General features: G+C 40.6%; 1 protein-coding gene across 4 annotated transcripts in view; it reads right to left on the bottom strand.

Annotated features, from left to right (window-relative positions):
- The window catches only part of CDKAL1 (CDK5 regulatory subunit associated protein 1 like 1), a 654,211-nt gene that overhangs the window by 129,719 nt on the left and 506,118 nt on the right, over positions 1 to 18,374 (bottom strand). For all 4 annotated transcript variants that reach the window (XM_060023566.1, XM_060023563.1, XM_060023565.1 and 1 more), the window contains one exon: positions 432 to 494. In XM_060023566.1, the coding sequence (XP_059879549.1) occupies positions 432 to 494 (63 nt within the window). The remainder of the gene's footprint in view (positions 1 to 431; positions 495 to 18,374) is intronic.

The following is an 18,374-nucleotide window of genomic DNA, read 5'->3' as shown; positions in this document are numbered from 1 at the left end:
ATTCTCGGCACTGCTTTTTGTTAGGATTTTTATTTAGAAACATAAGTTTCTGTCAGAAGCAATGGAGAACCAACAGTTGGCAGATAATATTTCAACTGTCTCTACCAATTCCAAAGCCAGGTTCGTCTACTACACTGTTTGGAAAGAAAAAACCCACCAATCAAAAAACACCCCCAAATCTGTCTTTTCACAGTCTTTGAGATTTCAGTGATGATATGTAACTAGATTTTAATATGCATAAAATAGAATTATTTTAGTTCAGAAATACAGATCTTCTCTTTTCTTTACAAGAGATAAAGAGTTAAAAAATTAAAACTGAAATATAAATGTAATTGGTAACTGTAGTTCAAAACCACTATATACTGGTGAAAAGTGTGCTATACATTCAGAAGGACTTCTACTACCCAGGAACACAAATATTCTTCTCTTACCTTGTGATCATATGGATTGTAAGAATGAAATACTTGAGAGAGATCTTTTGTTCTTTGCTTTTTCTGTGGAAGAAAACACAAACATGTGAGTACGCTGATGGCAAAAATATACACGCGTGTATCTGTCTGTCTGTATGTATCTGCTTTACAACATTGTTTACTTAGAGGTTCCTCCTTTGTGCAAGCTGAGGGGTTACACTGTCAACCTGGGACAAATGGATATAACCAGAAACCAATGCCACTTGATGGCTATGTGGATCACTGTCACAGACCAGTCAGGCAACCTCCTTCTAGAAGGTTCCATAATTAAAACTCTATTTATAATAAATGCATAATTCAGAGACTAAAATGAAGAAGAAACTATGAAAAGAAAGAAAAACATATTTAGGACACTTTCAATTTCATTGCAACACCAACTTCAGTTACTCTGAGTTAGGCACTAGCATGCATCCATTTAAACAAGCAATATGCCTACTTCAGGCTTCCTGGGCACAGCCTGGGTCTGTCTGCTGGAGCCTGTCACTGCTATATAGTGACACAGATATGTATATATGGCACTGTTATATATATGGTGACTCACACACAGTAGGCCCTCAATAAATATTTGCTAAACTAATGAATAAATGAATATACCTGAGTTAGGCATAAAACTATTGCATCGGTAATGATGACATGTAAGTCTCATCCACAGTTATGAAGAGAGAAGGCTCTCTTCACTTCCAATGATGTTGTCATCATTAGAAGAAGCCGGGCTTCTCCACCTCCTGTTCCTCAGTGTCTGTGACAATGGAGAAGTGTGCGGTTCTCCTATGAGAGTCGACTATAAGAACCAGCTTGTTTACTAATCCACTGTGATCTGTCCACCCCACCACAGCCACCATGAGCAATTCTGTGGATGGTTCCAGACCTTCTGTGCATATATCTTCACACACAATTGATTACTATTACTTCCAAAGAAAAGGAATCATTCCGTATACACTGTTCTGAAATTTACTTTTTTCCTCTTCACAATTTATCCTTGCCAAACTTAAATGCTTATATATCCAGCTCTGCAATCCCTTAGACAGAGTTATGAAATCCAAAAACTTCTGAAATCTGAACTTCTTTCCTGAAATGCATTTCAGTTTATAAATATAATGATAATCTTTGCACAAACATCTTTGCCAGCTTGAGTGTGTGTATTTTTTTAAAAAAAGATAAATTATGGAAGTCAGGTTGCAGGATCAAGTGGAATGCATGTTTATTACCTTGACAGAAACTGTCAAGCTGCCTCCTCCCCCAACACTAGACCAGTGTGTCCTCTCATGAAGAGTGAGAGAGAAGAAGGGATTGTGGCTTAGGTTGGAAATTCTTAATTTCTCTTTTTCGTTTAAAGGTGAGAACATTTTTAAATTTAGAAAATAGATATTTTAAAAACAGATACTGAACATCATCCCAGCTGTTGATTATAGAATTTATTTCTTGGGCTTCCCTGGTGGTGCAGTGGTTGGGAGTCCGCCTGCCAGTGCAGGGGACGCGGGTTCATGCCCCGGTCTGGGGGGATCCCGTGTGCTATGGAGTGGCTGGGCCCGTGAGCCATGGCCGCTGGGCCTGCGCGTCCGGAGCCTGTGCTCCACGACAGCGAGGGGCCCGCGTACCGCAAAAAAAAAAAAAAGATAGAATTTATTTCTTGTATTTATTTTTTATACATCATAGAGTTAGCCCACTACCACGTCTTAAAATTCTGTCATGAGAGTGGCCTGTTTGTCCTTAATGCTGCCCCCATCTTGTTCCAGGTTCTACTCTGATGTTGTTAATGCTTGCCTGGTACCCATGCTTCCTAGGGAAGTGTTTCCTTCTTTAAACTCCAGCCTCCTCATGAGCACATCTGTCACACCTCCCCTACGCCACAGGTCTAGGCAGATCCCCGGCATAGGTTCTATATGACATTGGGCAGCTACTTGGCTCAGCAGTCAGAGCCGATATGAATTAGGACCTTGTGTTAGAGTCATTTGTATACACTCACAGTTTTCCCAAAGATTAGTTCCCTACTTCAGAACTGTCTTTGGAGCCACAATTCCAGTTAGCAGTCCTTCAACTCACTTGGCCTGTTTCCACATTCTGACACCCACCAACAGTCATCTCTCCCTGCAGCTCAGCTAAAATTCCTACCTCCTCTGTCCAGCTCTGAGCTGTGCTTCTGACCACTGGGCTCGAAAGTAATCTAACACTCCTTTTCTCTAGAGAGCAGAGATGCATCTATAACAGTTTGGAACCAGTCCCCTGGCTCTATGAGCCCTGGAATCTGTTCTGAACAGGTCACTTGCCCGCCAAAGTTTTCATTAGCTTATAATTTTCTCTTTCCTTTCCACACACCCACTTAGTTGGTTTAACAGTTCTTGGCTTATACTTCAATCAGAAGAAAAATGACGGATATTAACACTTCCTTTGGTAAGAGACAATATAAAACACTGGGGAAATTTTATTTTCAGAAAGGAAATTATGCTTGAGAAGATAAAATAGGAAGCATATCAGTATTCAACCCAGGAGGCGTCCCAAGGACCAATGAGTCCCTAAAGTGGTTGAGTTACCAGCTTGAGTTGGCAGGTGGATAAGGAGCATTCAGAGGTTCTTTTATGTGACCTTTTTATGTGGGTTTGGAGTTTATATCTTTATTTTGATAGCTAAAATCTAAATATACCTTCTATTATTTTGGGAAGAAAGTAGGGTATAAATAAAAAGCAAATAACACTATTCAGACTAAGCCCCAAAAGACGACAGTGAGGAAAGGATGCCCTTTGTTCTGACAACAAATGTATTACATACAACTGAAGTAAAGTCTTGGCTGTGAATACTGAAGGTTATATGTTACTAGTCCGGTTAACGGAACACCATTGCTATTTTTCCTGTGAGGTCAGAGTCATATAGCCCAGAACTGTATCTTCTGGGATCCAGAATAGGGATTGACAAATGATAGCCCCTGGGCCAATCCAGCCTATTGCCCATTTTTGTAAATGAAATTGTATTGAAACACAGCCACTCTCATTTTCTTATGTATTATCTATGGCTGCTTTCACGCTACAAGAGCAGAAGTTGAGTGGTTGCAACAGAGACCCTATAGTCCATAAATCCTAAAGTATTTACTATCCGGCCACTTATGGAAAAAGTCAGCCATCTCTCACCTAGAATCTCTATCTCTGACCATGGCCACTTCTGGCAATAGTCCCTTGACCCCCAAATCAAACGAACAACTAACTGTCCAGTAAAATTCCTTGTTTCTTCTGCTCACTGAATGAAGACAGCTCAAGAATCAACCCTAATGGATATCCTGACACATCAGGATGAACACAACAAGGAAAATAAGAATTAGCTGTCTTGCTGTCTTGTTTGTAGGATTTTGCCTTCTGGGCATTCTATATTCAGACAGAGAATGTTACAAGTTGTTTTCTAGAGCATGTTGAGATAGATGTAGGGCTTTTAGAGCCTTCTGTATTCACAACGTAACTGCGGATGGCAGAAACTCTGAGAAGAGACCCTTTACTAAGTTCTAGCACTAAAGCCAAGGAGAAGGTTTTATGTACGAGTAACTAAAGCATGGTCATTACTGCTCGTGAGCCAGTTCCTCACGTGCAGACCATGTTAACAATACGAAGCTACAAGACCTGTTGAGCCTTGCTGTCAGCAGTTTTAACTGAAAGGAAAAGCTGAGCCAAAAATGGAACAGTTAGGTAGTTTCCTATTGCATCATAGTGTGTGTCTAAATTACCTCCCACTTTTTCACCTGTTAAAATAAACATCTCAGTCATGCAACCACCTGTTAATTCTCCAAGTGTTCAAAAAGTAAACGTGTCAAACAAGTTGTGTGATGAACTTGGAATGAGGGTGGCCAAAGTACAGTGAATATGGCAAACATCTCCCCGCGAACAGCACGAGGTGTCTTCAAGTCCACCTTGTCATTAATCTCAAGGTCCTGGCCACAGAGATGAGAGGATGGTAAAAAGTAACTACATGCTGAGTCCTGCAGTCTCTGTGGGTTGCAGCTGGGTTTAAAAGATGAGGCAGTATGTAAATTTGGTAAAGTTTCTACATTTCTGACAAGCTGAACACCTGAAGATCTCTATCCTATAGGCATTTCCCGCCTATAGGAATTTTGAATTTCACTCTGCAAGGACAGAAAACACTGATGAACCCCTTTTATATCCATGTTTAAACTCCCTTTCAGACAAAACCAAACAAATTTAAAGGCCCCAAAGGAGGATTTTTAACAGTTCAGATTTCCAGATGATGTAATTATTTCAATTTTTTATCAAAGGTAACAAAAGAGCTCGGATCTGAAAGACATTCCACATGTGATGAGAACCTGTATTTTGAACATGAAGTTACACAATCAACTGAGTTTTAACAGTATCCACCAATTTAACTTCTCCTGGTTCCTCAAACGAATTGTTTTCTGTGCCCATTCGCTACTTGTAGATTAAAGTTTTCTCAAATAAAATAGTGTGATTATAAGGTAAAACTGTAATAATGCTACGAATGTCATTTCTACATATGGATTTTCAAAAATGATAAAACCTACAAGCTTTCAGAGAGTTCGATGTGCTTAAGGTATATTATAATAAAATATAAATGTTTCAACAAATCCTCATCATACTTTGTGGTAAGGAGACAAAAGAGCAAGTTTGAGTTTCATTGTACTGACTTCTGATTTCTGGTTCCGCACGTAAGGAACTTGGAAATTACCACTCTGTCCTCACAAGTAATAAGCTGAAAAGACCGAAAAACCAGAAACTCAGGGAAAACTACTGCCCTCCCCCACCTGCCCCCCTCCACCCCCCTGCAACTGGAGAGACCAACAGGCAATCACTGGGAATGCAGCTTCCCAGGGCAGAGAGAATCCCTGTGGGAACCAATGCTGGGGCAGGAAAACCGGAACGATAATTGCTGGATTGTTGGAGGCCCGGTGCTAACAACTCTAAGAGCTAAGGACTCCAATGGGATTCAGCAGTAGGGGCCCTCATGATGTTGTGAGATTTACTAGCAGAAGCTCAATGAGGTTCCCACAGTAAATATCAGAGAAAATCCCCTTGGGCTTCCAGCAGAAGGAGAGGGAAAAGGAACCATTCTGAAATACACCAGTGCACTCTGTTTTTAACAAGGTCTGCCCTCAGAAGAAACTAGCTAATCAAAACTGAACCTGCTAGGGTATTATTACCAGAGCCTAACTGACCTGGAGAATGGAATACCCAACTCCAGCCCACCTAGCCATCCTATCCCACCTAAGAGGAGAGAAAAACACCGAGAAGTGCACAGTCCAGAGGTCTAGGCTAACTAAAAGACTGACATGTAATCATAGGAATGTAGAATATGTCCCCACCTCTCACATCTTGCCACATTACTAAAGGCAGTTCCTTTTAAGCAGTACATCACATCCGACTATCAATAAAAAATCACAAGGTATGCCAAAGGCAAAAAACACCCACAATTTGAAGAGATAGAGCAAAAATCACAACCAGACATGACAGAAATGTTAGAATTATCAAAAACAATTCTGATTAATACACTAAGGGCTCTAATGGATAAAGCAGAGAGCAAGAACAAATGGACAATATAAGCAGAGAGATGGAAATCCTAAGAAAGAACCAAAAGAAATGTTAGAGATCAAAAATAATGTAACAGAAATGAAGAATGGCTTTATGGGTTTATTAATAGACTGAACATAGCTGAGGAAGGAATCTCTGAGCTAGAGCATGATATATCGCTAGAATCCTCAAAAACTACAAAGCAGAGAACAAAGACTGAAAGAAAAGAGAACAGAATATCCAAAGGCTGTGGGATAACTAAAAAAGGTATGACATATGTGGTTATGGAATGACCAAGAGGAGAAGAAAGACAGAAAAGAAAAGAAGAAATATTTGAAACAAGAATGACTGAGAATTTCCCCAAACTAAGGTCAGATACCAAACCACAAATCCAGGAAGCTCAGTGAACACCAAGCAGGACACATGCCAAGAAAACTACACCTTGGCATATCGTTTTCAAATTACAGTAAATCAAAGATAAAGAAAAAAATCCTGAAAGAAGCCAGAGGGGAAAAAACACATTACCTAGAGACAACAAAGGTAAGAGTTCCATTTAACTTCTCCGTAGAAACCATGAAGGCAAGGAGAGAGTGGAGTGAAATATTTGAAGTGTTGAGAGAAAACAAAAAATCCACCAACCTAGAACTCTGTACCCTGCAAAATTATCTCTCAAAAATGAAGGAACAATGAAGACTTTTTCAGACAAACTGAGGCAAGTTGCTGCCAGTAGACCTGCCTTGCAAGAAATGTTAAAAGGAGTTCTTTAGAGAAAAGAAAACAATATATACCAGAAATCTGAATCTACATAAAGAAAGCAAGAGCACTGAGGAAAGAATAAGTGAAAGTGAAATAACTTTTATTTTTCTTATTCTTAATTGATCTAATAGATAACAGATAAAATAATAATAGCAACAATGTATTTGATTATGTATGCGTAAGTATATGTGAAATACATTACAGCAATGATACAAGGGATGGGAGGAAGGCATTAGGGTTATTTTGTTATTACAAGGTATTCATACTACCTGTGAAGTTTTATCATCCTATGTAAAAGTGGATTTCTTTTACTTGGACTAGTTGTAAATGTATATTGCAGATTCTAGGGCAACCACTAAAATAAGTTGTTCTTTTTGTTTTTGTTTTTTTAAAGTATAAATGATATGCTAAGAAAGGAGAGTTTCAACACACTTATTTTTTCCTGCTCCCTTTCGGGCAGAGAGCCTAAGAAGCGGTTAACCGATTAAGTGGCGAGTCACAGCAGCGAAGTAAGAATGAGACAATAAGGAGCCCAGGAAGCTCACCAATTGGACGATCAGGTTCTGAATAGCTGACCTGTGTGTCACGCAGGGGCAATGATGGTGCCGTGGGGACTAGGAGACTGTGGCTCTAAATACATCCCAAGAGGCTGGAGTCAAAGTTCCAGGTAATAACGGCTAGGGATCAAGGACTGGTCAGTTACTACATGACACGGAAAGGACACGCATTCCACCTCAGGAACCGTATCCTGAGGCAAAAGGGTGGAAACAGCCAAGAGTTGCAAGATAATAACAAAGACTGAGAATCCAAAGGGTTGTTGGTGAAGAACTAGGAACTGGGAGAATCACAGTGAGGACTAAGGACTAAGCAAAGCAGTAAGAGACACTGAGGTCAGGGATAAGAAATGAAGTAGCCAGGAAGCCTGCAGAGGTGAGTGCAGGCCGTGGCTCCCAAGGACGTGGTTGGAGGCTGAGGCAGCTCTGGGATCTTCTATTACGCTTCCTGCAGAGGCAGGTTCCCCTAGTCAGCGTGTGGGCAACGCGGACCCCATTAAACTCAGTCTGAAATGGGACAGCATTTGGTTGAAGAGGGAAAATAGTACGGTGTACTGGGGAGGTCAGCTTTTGATAAAAGCAGAAAGAAAAGAACTGAGTCTATAGATAGATTATGCCATTTATACTGTAAGAAAGTAGGTCGAGTATAGGAATGCTGAGGCAGAGAAAAAAGACGTAGCTTTGTTGAATCAAAGAAATGGCTAAATGACTAGAGCACACAATGCAAGAAATGTGACAAATGATCAAATTTGAGCTGCAGAAAGAGTTTTGTTATGCTGTTAGAGATGGAGCATGGGAGCAAGGCTAGAGGCTGAAGACTGCGAGAAGAGGGTCCAGTGGTTCTGCAGAAATGACACCATCCCAAAGGCAGCGAGGGGCAAGGGGAGTAGGTGGGAAGGGCGTGAGAAAGTGCCAAGAGGTAGGACAGGCGGCACTTGGTTAGACAGGAGTACACCACAGGGGAGAGCAGAGGATGACTCCAAGATTTCTGACGCAGACAGCTGAGGGGAGAGAGATAAGGAATCTAGACTGACATAATCTAGACTGAGATAAGGAATCTAGACTGACAAGCAGGTTTGAGTGGTGAGGTGAGGGGGCAGGGAGTTCAGTTTTGAATACAGTGACATTTGGAGAGTTAATCTGAAAGAAGTCAGACATTAAGTGTATGGTGCTAAGAAGAGAGATGTGGTGCGAATTATCAGAAAAACGCAAATCAGAATTACAATGAGGTGCCACCTCACACTGGTCAGAATGGCCGCCATCAAAAAGTCTACACATAACAGATGCTGGAGAGGGTGTGGAGAACAGGGGACCCTCCTACACTGTTGGTGGGAATGTAAGTGGCTGTTGGTACAGCCACTATGGAGAACAGTATGGAGGTCCTTAAAAACTAAAAATAGAGTTGCCATATGAGCCAGCAATTCCACTCCTGGGCAGATATCCAGACAAAACTATAATTCAAAAAGATACATGCACCTCTATGTTCATAGCAGCACTATTTACAATAACCAGGACATGGAAACAATCTAAATGTCCATCAACAGATGAATGAATAAGGAAGATGTGGTACATATATACAACGGAATACTACTCAGTCATAAAAAAACCCAAAATAATGCCATTTGCAGCAATACAGATGGACCTAGAGTTTATCATACTAAGTGAAGAAAGTCAGAAAGAGAAAGACAAATACCATATAATTTCACTTATATGTGGAATCTAAAATATGACAAAACGGAACTCATCTACAAAACAGAAACAGAGTCGCAGACATAGAGAACAGACTTGTGGTTGCCAAGGGGGAGGGATGGACTTGAAGTTTGGGATTAGCAGATGGAAACTATTATATGTAGGATGGATAAACAACAAGGTCCTACTGTATAGCACAGGGAACTATATTCAATATCCTGTGATAAACCATATGGAAAAGAATATAAAAAAGAATATGTATATATATGTACTGTATAACTGAATCACTTTGCTGTACAGCAGAAATTAACACAAAATTATAAATCAATTATATTTCAATTAAAAAAAAAGAAGAGAGATTTGGGAGTCATGAGCCTACTGGTGTAATTTAAAGCGGGAGAGGGGATATGATCGCATAGGGAATATAAGGACACAAGAAGATTAAGGTTAAAATCCAAGCAAATAATTCCTCTCTGACTACTGGGCCGGGTATCTGCTTTGGATTTCATATGTAGAATGAAGGAGTTGGATTAGGCCAGTGGTTTTCAACCCTGGTTGCAGGTTAGAATCACTGGGGAGCCTCTGAAGTATATGCATGCTCTGGTCCTAATCCCTAGTGATGCTGATTTAATTGGCACGGTGGGACCTACTCAAGTGTATTATTTAAAAGTTCTTGAGTTTTCCTATGAGCAGCCAAAGTTGGGAACCACTAGCCAAGCTGATCCCTAAGGTCTCTTCCAACTGTTAACGTCTATTCTTCTCTCTCAGTTCCACACTGTCTTTCAGCTGTTGCCATCCTGGGCTGTGAATTCTATCAGGCATTCCCATTCTTAATCTCATATTATGCCTATAGCTTTGCCTTATTTCCTGACCTCTTCCTTGACTTAAAAATGGACTCTATGCAGGAATTCCTCTGGGGCACGTTGAGGCTTTGGCTGCAGAGAACAGGCTGCTCTTACATATTTAGTTCCCTATGTGGTGGGAGCTTTTTAAAAATCAGCGGAGGGCTTCCCTGGTGGCGCGGTGGTTGAGGGTCCGCCTGCCGATGCAGGGGATGTGGGTTTGTGACCCGGTCCGGGAGGATCCCACGTGCCGTGGAGCGGCTGGGCCCGTGGGCCATGGCCGCTGAGCCTGCGTGTCTGGAGCCTGTGCTCCGTAATGGGAGAGGCCACAGCAGGGAGAGGCCCGCGTACCGCAAGAAAAAAAAAAAAAAAATCAGTGGAAAGCTAATTTAATAAATCTGAACCTTTATTTTGTTATCAATGTATAAAACATCAGAGTCTTAATTAAAAGCACTTGACATTATCAGCGCTCAATCACAACCTCACTTTTATATCGTAGGTTTTTGGCTGGTGTCCCTAAGATGATGAGAATCACTCAAGATCACCGAGAAGAAGGAAAAACAAGCCCCTGGAATTTAAACAGTCAACCCCCAAATTTAGAAATCAATTAAAAAAGTCAGTGATGTGAAGTATGTTTGGTGATCAAAAATACCCCAAGATACTCAGGGAAACACACAAACTTCAAAATATCACCTGCTTTTCCTTTATATGGTACATATATATAATACTTCTGTGTTGTACGAGAAACAACTCTACTGGGAGGATGGTAGGAAAAATAAAAATCAAGCTTTATTTATTTTTTCACCTCTCACTTTCCAGTAAGATCTGCAAGATAACGGAAATGGCAATGAACGCTGCTGGCTGGAGTCCTAAATTTCCTTCTCTCCCTCCTGTTATAGCAAATTCAAGGAGAGTTACCACGTTCTTTAGTTTCTCCAATCTTCACAGTGCGGGGCCCAGTATAACCTCCATTCTTGGAAGACACTGAAACAGCAGACTTCTGAGAGGGGACGTTAGAAAATGGGTAAGTGAATTTGTTCACCCGACTGTAATGGTGCTCAAGTAACATAACCAGGCCAACGTGGAAACGTAGCACTGATTTGAAAGCACAGCAGTGTCGGCGGGAAACTCTTCCCTGGCCTTACGGTTTCTAAAGTAACCTCAGTGGAATGAAGGTGCAATAATCAGCCTCTCGTTTTCGTAGCGCGGGAGGTGGAGGAGAAGTGGCACCATTTATCCTGGCAGATCCTCAACTAAGCAACAAATGACGGAAGAAAATGCAAAGAGGGAATTCTGCAGTAATGCAGTGGTACCTGATAAAATAAAAGGTAAGTAGCCATATCTCCTTATATCAAGCTCACCTTACTTTCTAAAGAGAACATTTGTTTGCAAGGAAAGGTCATTCTTTGAAAACAAAGGCATGGCTGGCACCTAAGGAAGGAGACTTAACCAGTTTGTGGTGCTAGGTGTTGCCGAAACGAAAAGCCATTACAAGTAGTTGGAAAAGAAACAGCCTTTCAATGTAAAACAAATCCCCGCAAAAAGACGAAGTCAAAAGGGGCTAAGCACCACACGCCACCCACAACGGTTCCTTCCAAGATCCTCTGCACAGTAACTTCTGGGTGCTCCACAGTAGCACATGAGAACGTGAGTTGCTATGAATATCAATTCAATATCACTTATCCTCACTCTGCCCTTCCAACGAACCACAAAAGAGACTTAACTTGACCTCTCATCTGGATTACTGCAGTAATATTTTCTTTCCTGGACTACCTGAGTCCAATTGTCACCCTCTAAGTCAAGAACTGGCAAAATAGGGTCTGTGGGCCAAATACGACTTGCTGCTTAGTTTTGGGCAGTCTGCAGTTTGTTTTTACATTTTCAAATGGCGGGGGGAAAAAAATCCACAGAACAAGAGTACTGGTTACCTGCGAAAATTATATGAAATTCAAATTTCCGTAAAGTTTTATTAGCACACGGTCACGCTCATTCATTCATATATTGCGTGTGGCTGTGGACAATGGCAGCCTGGGATGGCTCCAACAGAAGCCCTAGGGCCCATAAAGCCGAAAATACTTACTACCTGGCCCTTGACAGAAAGAGGCTGCCAAGCCCTGCTTTAAATCATTGGCAGGGCTTGGCAGCCTCTTTCTGTCAAGGGCCAGGTAGTAAGATCCTGACTGCACACTGGAATCCCAGGGGGATTTAAAGAATGCTGATGTCTGGGTGCCGTGATTACAGATTCTGATTTAATTGATCTGGGGTGCAGCTTGGGATTTGGCATTTTAAAACTCTTTGCAGGTGAGGCTGACGTGAAGCCAGGGTTTAGAACCAATGCTTAACCCAACTCTGTCCTACGGCCAGAGTGAGTTTTCTAACGCATGGTTGTCTGCTGTCACTCTCCCCTTTAAAAACCTGCAAGGGCTCCCGTGCTCAGAGAATCAAGTTTTAAGTACTGCATTAGGGCTTTGGCCCACTTTCCCCACTAACACCAAAGACAATGTCTTGTTCCTGGCTGACCCCACATTTTCTTGAGTTCACATCTTGCTAATGCTATTTCCTTGGCCTGGAATGCCTTCCCTACCATCTCCATGTATTAAATTCATTCTGAAAAGCCCAGTTCAAAGATCCTATCCTTCTTGCTGGATCCCCCCCTCCACCAAACAGAAAGAACCCTTTAAATTACGTGCTTCCACAGTTCGCTTCGCCACTCTCCCTGTGTGTCACTGCCTCCTTGGGGCAGAAGCCATGTCCTGGTTGTCTGGGTAGCATCTCTTCCCTCCACAAGGCTTTATTAAAGTGCCTGGCATGTGGGAGCTGTTCAGTAAATGCTGCCACCCTCTTCATCCCACATTTTGGTTTAATCTTCACTGAGCCTCCTAGACCCTCAAATGAGCCACCCCAGTCACCTTTTCCCTCCAGGCTCTGTATCTGTGAATACAACACTCAACTTGTATAACCTCAGCTTCCCCATCTTCCTTTGTCCTCATTCTCCCTACACACTCCTGCTGCCCCTACCTTATATGACTCTAATCACTTGCCCCCTGAGTAATTTGGGTACCTCTGTGGACTGAGGCCACCTCAGCATTCCTTGGTTATTCCTCTGTGAGGAGATAGCTGCTATTCCGATTCCTCATAAGAGCCTCCCACCAGTTTTTCTGTCTTCATTCTCACCCTATATATCTAAAATACATTCTCTGAGCTTTAAAAATTAGCTATTAAATCCCTATGTTCACAGCAGCACTATTTATAATAGCCAAGACATGGAAGCAACCTAAGTGTCCATCCATAGAGGAATGGATAAAGAAGAGGTGGTACATTTATACAATGGAATACCACTCAGCCATAAAAATTGAAATAATGCCATTTGCAGCAACATGCATGGACCTAGAGTTTATCATACTAAGCAAAGTGAGTCAGAAAGAGAAAGACAAATACCATATGATATCACCTATATGTGGAATCCAAAATATGACACAGAGACTTCCCTGGCAGTCCAGGGGTTAAGAGTCCGTGCTTCCAATGCAGGGGGTGCAGGTTCGATCCCTGGCCGAGGAACTAAGATTCCCACATGCCATGTGGCCAAAAAATACTACTACTACTACTAATTTAATTAATAAATTAATTAAATACGACACAAATGAACTTATCTATGAAACAGACTCACAGACAGAGAACAGATTTGTGGTTGCCAAGGTGGTGGGAAGGGATGGATTGGGAGTGTGGGATTAGCAGATGCAAACTATTATACGTAGAATGGATGGACAACAAGATCCTACTGTACAGCACAGGGAACTATATTCAGTATCCTGTGATAAATCATAATGGAAAAGAATATGAAAAAGAATGTATGTATGTGTATAACTGAATCACTTCGCTATACAGCAGAAATTAACACAAAATTGCAAATCAACTACACTCCAACAAAATAAATTTTTAAAAAACCTTCAGGTTTAATAGTATCACTTATTCATTCATTTGCTGCACTGACTGTGTGCCCATCCTGCTGCAGGGGCCATACTAAGCACTGGTGAAGACAGACAGCAAGTCAGATGAGGCCACGGGACTCAACAGAACTTCTAAACTAGCGGGAGAAATATTACCACACTTAACCACAACCAGGAACACAGTAACCAAATGTTTGCTAAATGAATTGCAAAAATTCTGGGTATTAACATTGGGTATAACACTGCTTATTAAGTGGCTGTGCTAATGAATGACCTGTTTATGGTTTGTACACAGATTACTAAGTCAAATGCAAATTTATTTTATGTTGGATAGAATTATTTTTGTAACTATAAATGGTACTTTAAGATGATAATCGTAAAAACTCCAGAATTTGAAACTTATTTCCACGGGATTCCGCTTTTGAGTCAACTTATATATATGCACAACTTTTTTGTGTTAGCACGTCTGCATTCTCATAAATGCTTGCTCCTTTCTCTGACAAGTTATATACAGGATAGGGGAATGACAACACCAGTATCTTTTGCCAGGTAGAAAAATATTAGGAAAGGACAAAATCAACAGCTGTTAAGTCATGGATTACTCTTACCTTAAAAATAAATAGGTAAATAAAACAACCAATAACAGTTCAAAATACAGTCAGATAACTGATTTGCTATATATTTGATACTAGTTTTTATAACATAGCCCAAACACCTGATTGTGCAAGAATAAATATTACCTCCCCACCGAGGTCCTCCATCTCCCCCACCCTGTCCCTGTGGTTAATCTGAAGCTAAGCAGTTTGACAAAGGAAAGAAAACTGGGTTTAATCTGATTCCTGTAAAATTTGTTTTCACACAATTTTAGAATTTCTAGACCAATCATACATATAAACATTACCAATGCATGAGAGGTTTCACTGTTATTTCTAAAATTTAAAAAATTCCTTTAACATGTGACAACTATTCTCACCGCGGTATTTTAGAATTACCAGTTACACTGTCAAAACTCTCTCGAAGTCTGGCTCATCACCACAACCCAGCAAACCGTGGAGGGAACAAATCTGCTGCCATCTATGCGCTACACCGTCTTTATTTTTATCTTCAAAGGTTTACTATGCTATAAACTACTTGAAATTAGGGAGAGGGCAGGGACAAATGGTTTTATTTAACTTTTTTCTACTTATTGTTGTTACAACGTCTGATGCCTGTAAATTGTTTTAGTAAGGACAAATTATATAATTGAAAAAAAGTAAAAATAGTAAGTCATATTAGAGATGTAACTATGAGAGAATAATATTTTGCGAGTGGATAAAATAAATGCAGGGTGGGTTTTTCTAATTAGTGTCCTGGAGTCCTATGTCTTTCTGTATTGTCATTAAATACTTTTCTTCCTTTCATTTACAGAGAGATGGTAACATGCTTTTACTAAATCTAACGTTCAATGAGCTTGGAGCCCAACATTGTGAAATACATAGGGTTGTACAGTCTGGATCTGCACAAACTCTATTAATGCTCAGAGCCTCATCCTGGCTTCCAGAAGCGAATCCACATCGCACCCAAGGGGGAAAATGATGAAAAAAGAATGGAGGAAACTAAATTTCTCTGACCCACAGATAAGCGGCTCTACAGTTCTAAAAACTGATCAAAACCAATGCATCTCTTTCATGACCCCAAATAACCTCTGGTATCACCCCATTTGAAGAGAAGCTTGAAAATTGTTCTGTGCCAGTTACTGCTGAATCGCTAGATAAGCCCACAACTCGTTTTTATTATGATTCCACAACTGGGACCTGGAAGGTCACACATGACAATGTGGGTTTGATAACGCTCCTACTTTCTACATCTAATTTAGCACCTACTGTAAAAAAATCACTTCTATCAGCAACTCGACCATCACCGATATCTCTCTCTGCCCCATCACATCAATAATAAGAGTCTAAAATTCATTTCAGGGGTGGCTGGGCTTTTTGACCTATTTTCTCCTCTAGTACTACGTCAAAAATAGACTTATTTTTGTTCCATGTATTAAACATACACATTTTCTTTTTTATCTTTGGCCTTTATGACAGAGAGTCTTTATTTGATAACCAGAAGACAATTTAATATACAGCTGAATCTTCTCCATTCTCTCATCCTCATGTCACTTCAGAAATCAGTTGATTTTTTTTTTTATGTTGTAGAGCAAGGTCACTAGGCAAACAGCCAGTGGATGAAAGTTTCTGAGGTTGGCTCTAAGCCAAGCAATATTTTCAGCCACTGGCAAGGACGGTGCAGGGTGGGTGGGTGGGCGGTAGAGGCCTAGGAAATTAGAGAAAGGGCAAGACAGGAGGAACATAAAGTGGCTGAGGTTTGCCCTGTGCCCATTCCAACACTTCAGACAGCTCCGGCTAAACATAATTCATGTTACATAATAGCTTTCAGAGAAATTAATCCAGGCTCACACAAGCAGGAAAAAATACCCAGAGAGGGTAGGTTTCTGTACCAAATGACAGGCCTGATCATTTTAAGTAATGAGAAAATGGGCAGAACACGATGCTTCTACTAAGTCCAGGATCCCAGACATCCTTGGAGGCTGCAGGACTGTTATCCCATCAGCCAGGCTCTCTATTCTCAGGAGGCCTCTGCCCACCACCTGAGGCATATTCTCAGGGCTCAGAGTAGGCCCTCCTCCTCAGCCTTGAGATAAGGCTCTCGTGTCCCTGTCAATTTCTCATCTCTTGCCTCTCTTTCTTTCTCTCTCCAAAGAGGAAGAGCTAAGAAGTGAGAAGACCCTGACATTCACTTATTGTGACTATTGTGTGCTTTCTGCTTTTTCACTGGGAGATGATCCTAAGGTGAAAAAAAAAAAAAAGCCTGTACGTTTAAACATACATGAATGTTTACCATGCAAAAGGACAAGAATACCTTAGAAGAAGCTCAGTGAACTACCTAACTATGATGATTTTAAAGGAGTTATGCTTAAAGTAACTTTAATCAATGTCAAAGTCCAAACCCCTTTTTTGACATTTATATAGTGCTTTATATTTTCAGAGTGTTCATAACTCTAGTTCAATGATAAGCATTCATCCATTCACTCAAAGATTTACTGAACACTCCACGCACTTTAACAGCAATTAGCCGCCTTCCCTTCACCCTGTGACTGGATATGCTGGCTTCCTCTATCACCAAGAGCAAATGACCATAAACTTCATTGTTTTTAAAAAAAATTCCAGAGCAATGTCGGAAGTTCTTTATGAACATATTAGTTGTAGAGGGATGCTATATGTTCTTCGTAGTTCTTTTTCTCTTCCAATGCCAGCATCTTCCTAGCTGTTTATACTCATGTGTACCTCAACAAGTTTCTAGGTTGGAGAGTTCGCCTTGATGTACTCTTTTTTGTGTATGTTGTTTGGTTCTAGCAACTCTCTTAATCCTAACCTCCCCGAGACATTTGCTTATCTTTTCAGTTGTTTTCCAAAAATCACTTACACACGCATACAATCTAAAAGAGTCAACCTCAACAGTTTCCCAGCTGCCCTTTCCTATTTTTGCTTCCTTAGAAGTAACTACTTTTCAACTCTTTTAAGTTTATCCTTTCTTTTATCATATTGCTAAATAACATATCTTTATTGCTATTGTTAATTTTTTAGTATTAAATACTATGTATTGATTTCTCACTATGGAAATGAGCTTTCATACCTTCCCCTGCCCACCCCATTTACTTCTATATTTCCCACCCCCACTTCCTGATATGATGACATCACACACATGCCATTTAGAATTCAGCTATGTAACAACTATGATTATATTTCCTTTCATGTATATTTTGTTTTCTCCGGAGTTTTAAAGAAAAGGTCACTTTTCTCATTTGCTTAATCTTCTATGCGCTTATTGCTAATTCAATCCCCAATTCTCTTCCACTTATCTAAGTCACTCTTCAAGAAATTCATTCACACTATCCTTTTCATACTCTATCCTTTTCGTCTTCTTCCAAGTCTTTCCCTCAGACTAAATATTTAGTCCGGTTTCTCTCCAACTCTGATTCATGGCTCTCTCATTTACCATTGTCCCGGAGACTTTGCTTGCCTCTCATCTGTGTTGTCTGTTCCTTTATCTTATATCTTTTCTCAGCATACTCTCGTTTTGATGATGTCCCCAAATTCTCTAAAAGCCTCCTGAAAAAGTGGTATCTTGGAACCTGATTGATGCTTTGGTGAGATATTAAATTCTAGGATGGGAAACATTTTTCTTCAGAATTGAGAAGGCATCATTCGTTTTCTGGGCGCCACTAAGAAGTCTGAAGCCATTCTGATTCCGGATCCTTTGAATCTGACTTGGATTTTCTCTCTTGTCTTAGCCTATTTTTCATACATACTGCTGGGCTCAGGGTGATGGCTTTCTGTCTGGCAATTCATGTCTTACAGTCATAGGAAATATCCTTGACTTATTTCATTGACAACTCCTTCCTTCTCTGTCCACTTATTGTGGAATTCCTATTATTTGAATGTTGGACCCTTCTGGATTGGTCCTCTAATTTTCCTTTTATTCCCCTACTATTTTCTATCTTGTTTCCTTTTGTTCTACTTTCTGGAGGTTTCTTCTACTTTATCTTCTA

This window comes from Delphinus delphis, chromosome 10 (assembly GCF_949987515.2).
Source record: "Delphinus delphis chromosome 10, mDelDel1.2, whole genome shotgun sequence".
NCBI classification, from domain to species: domain Eukaryota; kingdom Metazoa; phylum Chordata; class Mammalia; order Artiodactyla; family Delphinidae; genus Delphinus; species Delphinus delphis.
This window is presented reverse-complemented; position numbering and strand designations above follow the sequence as displayed.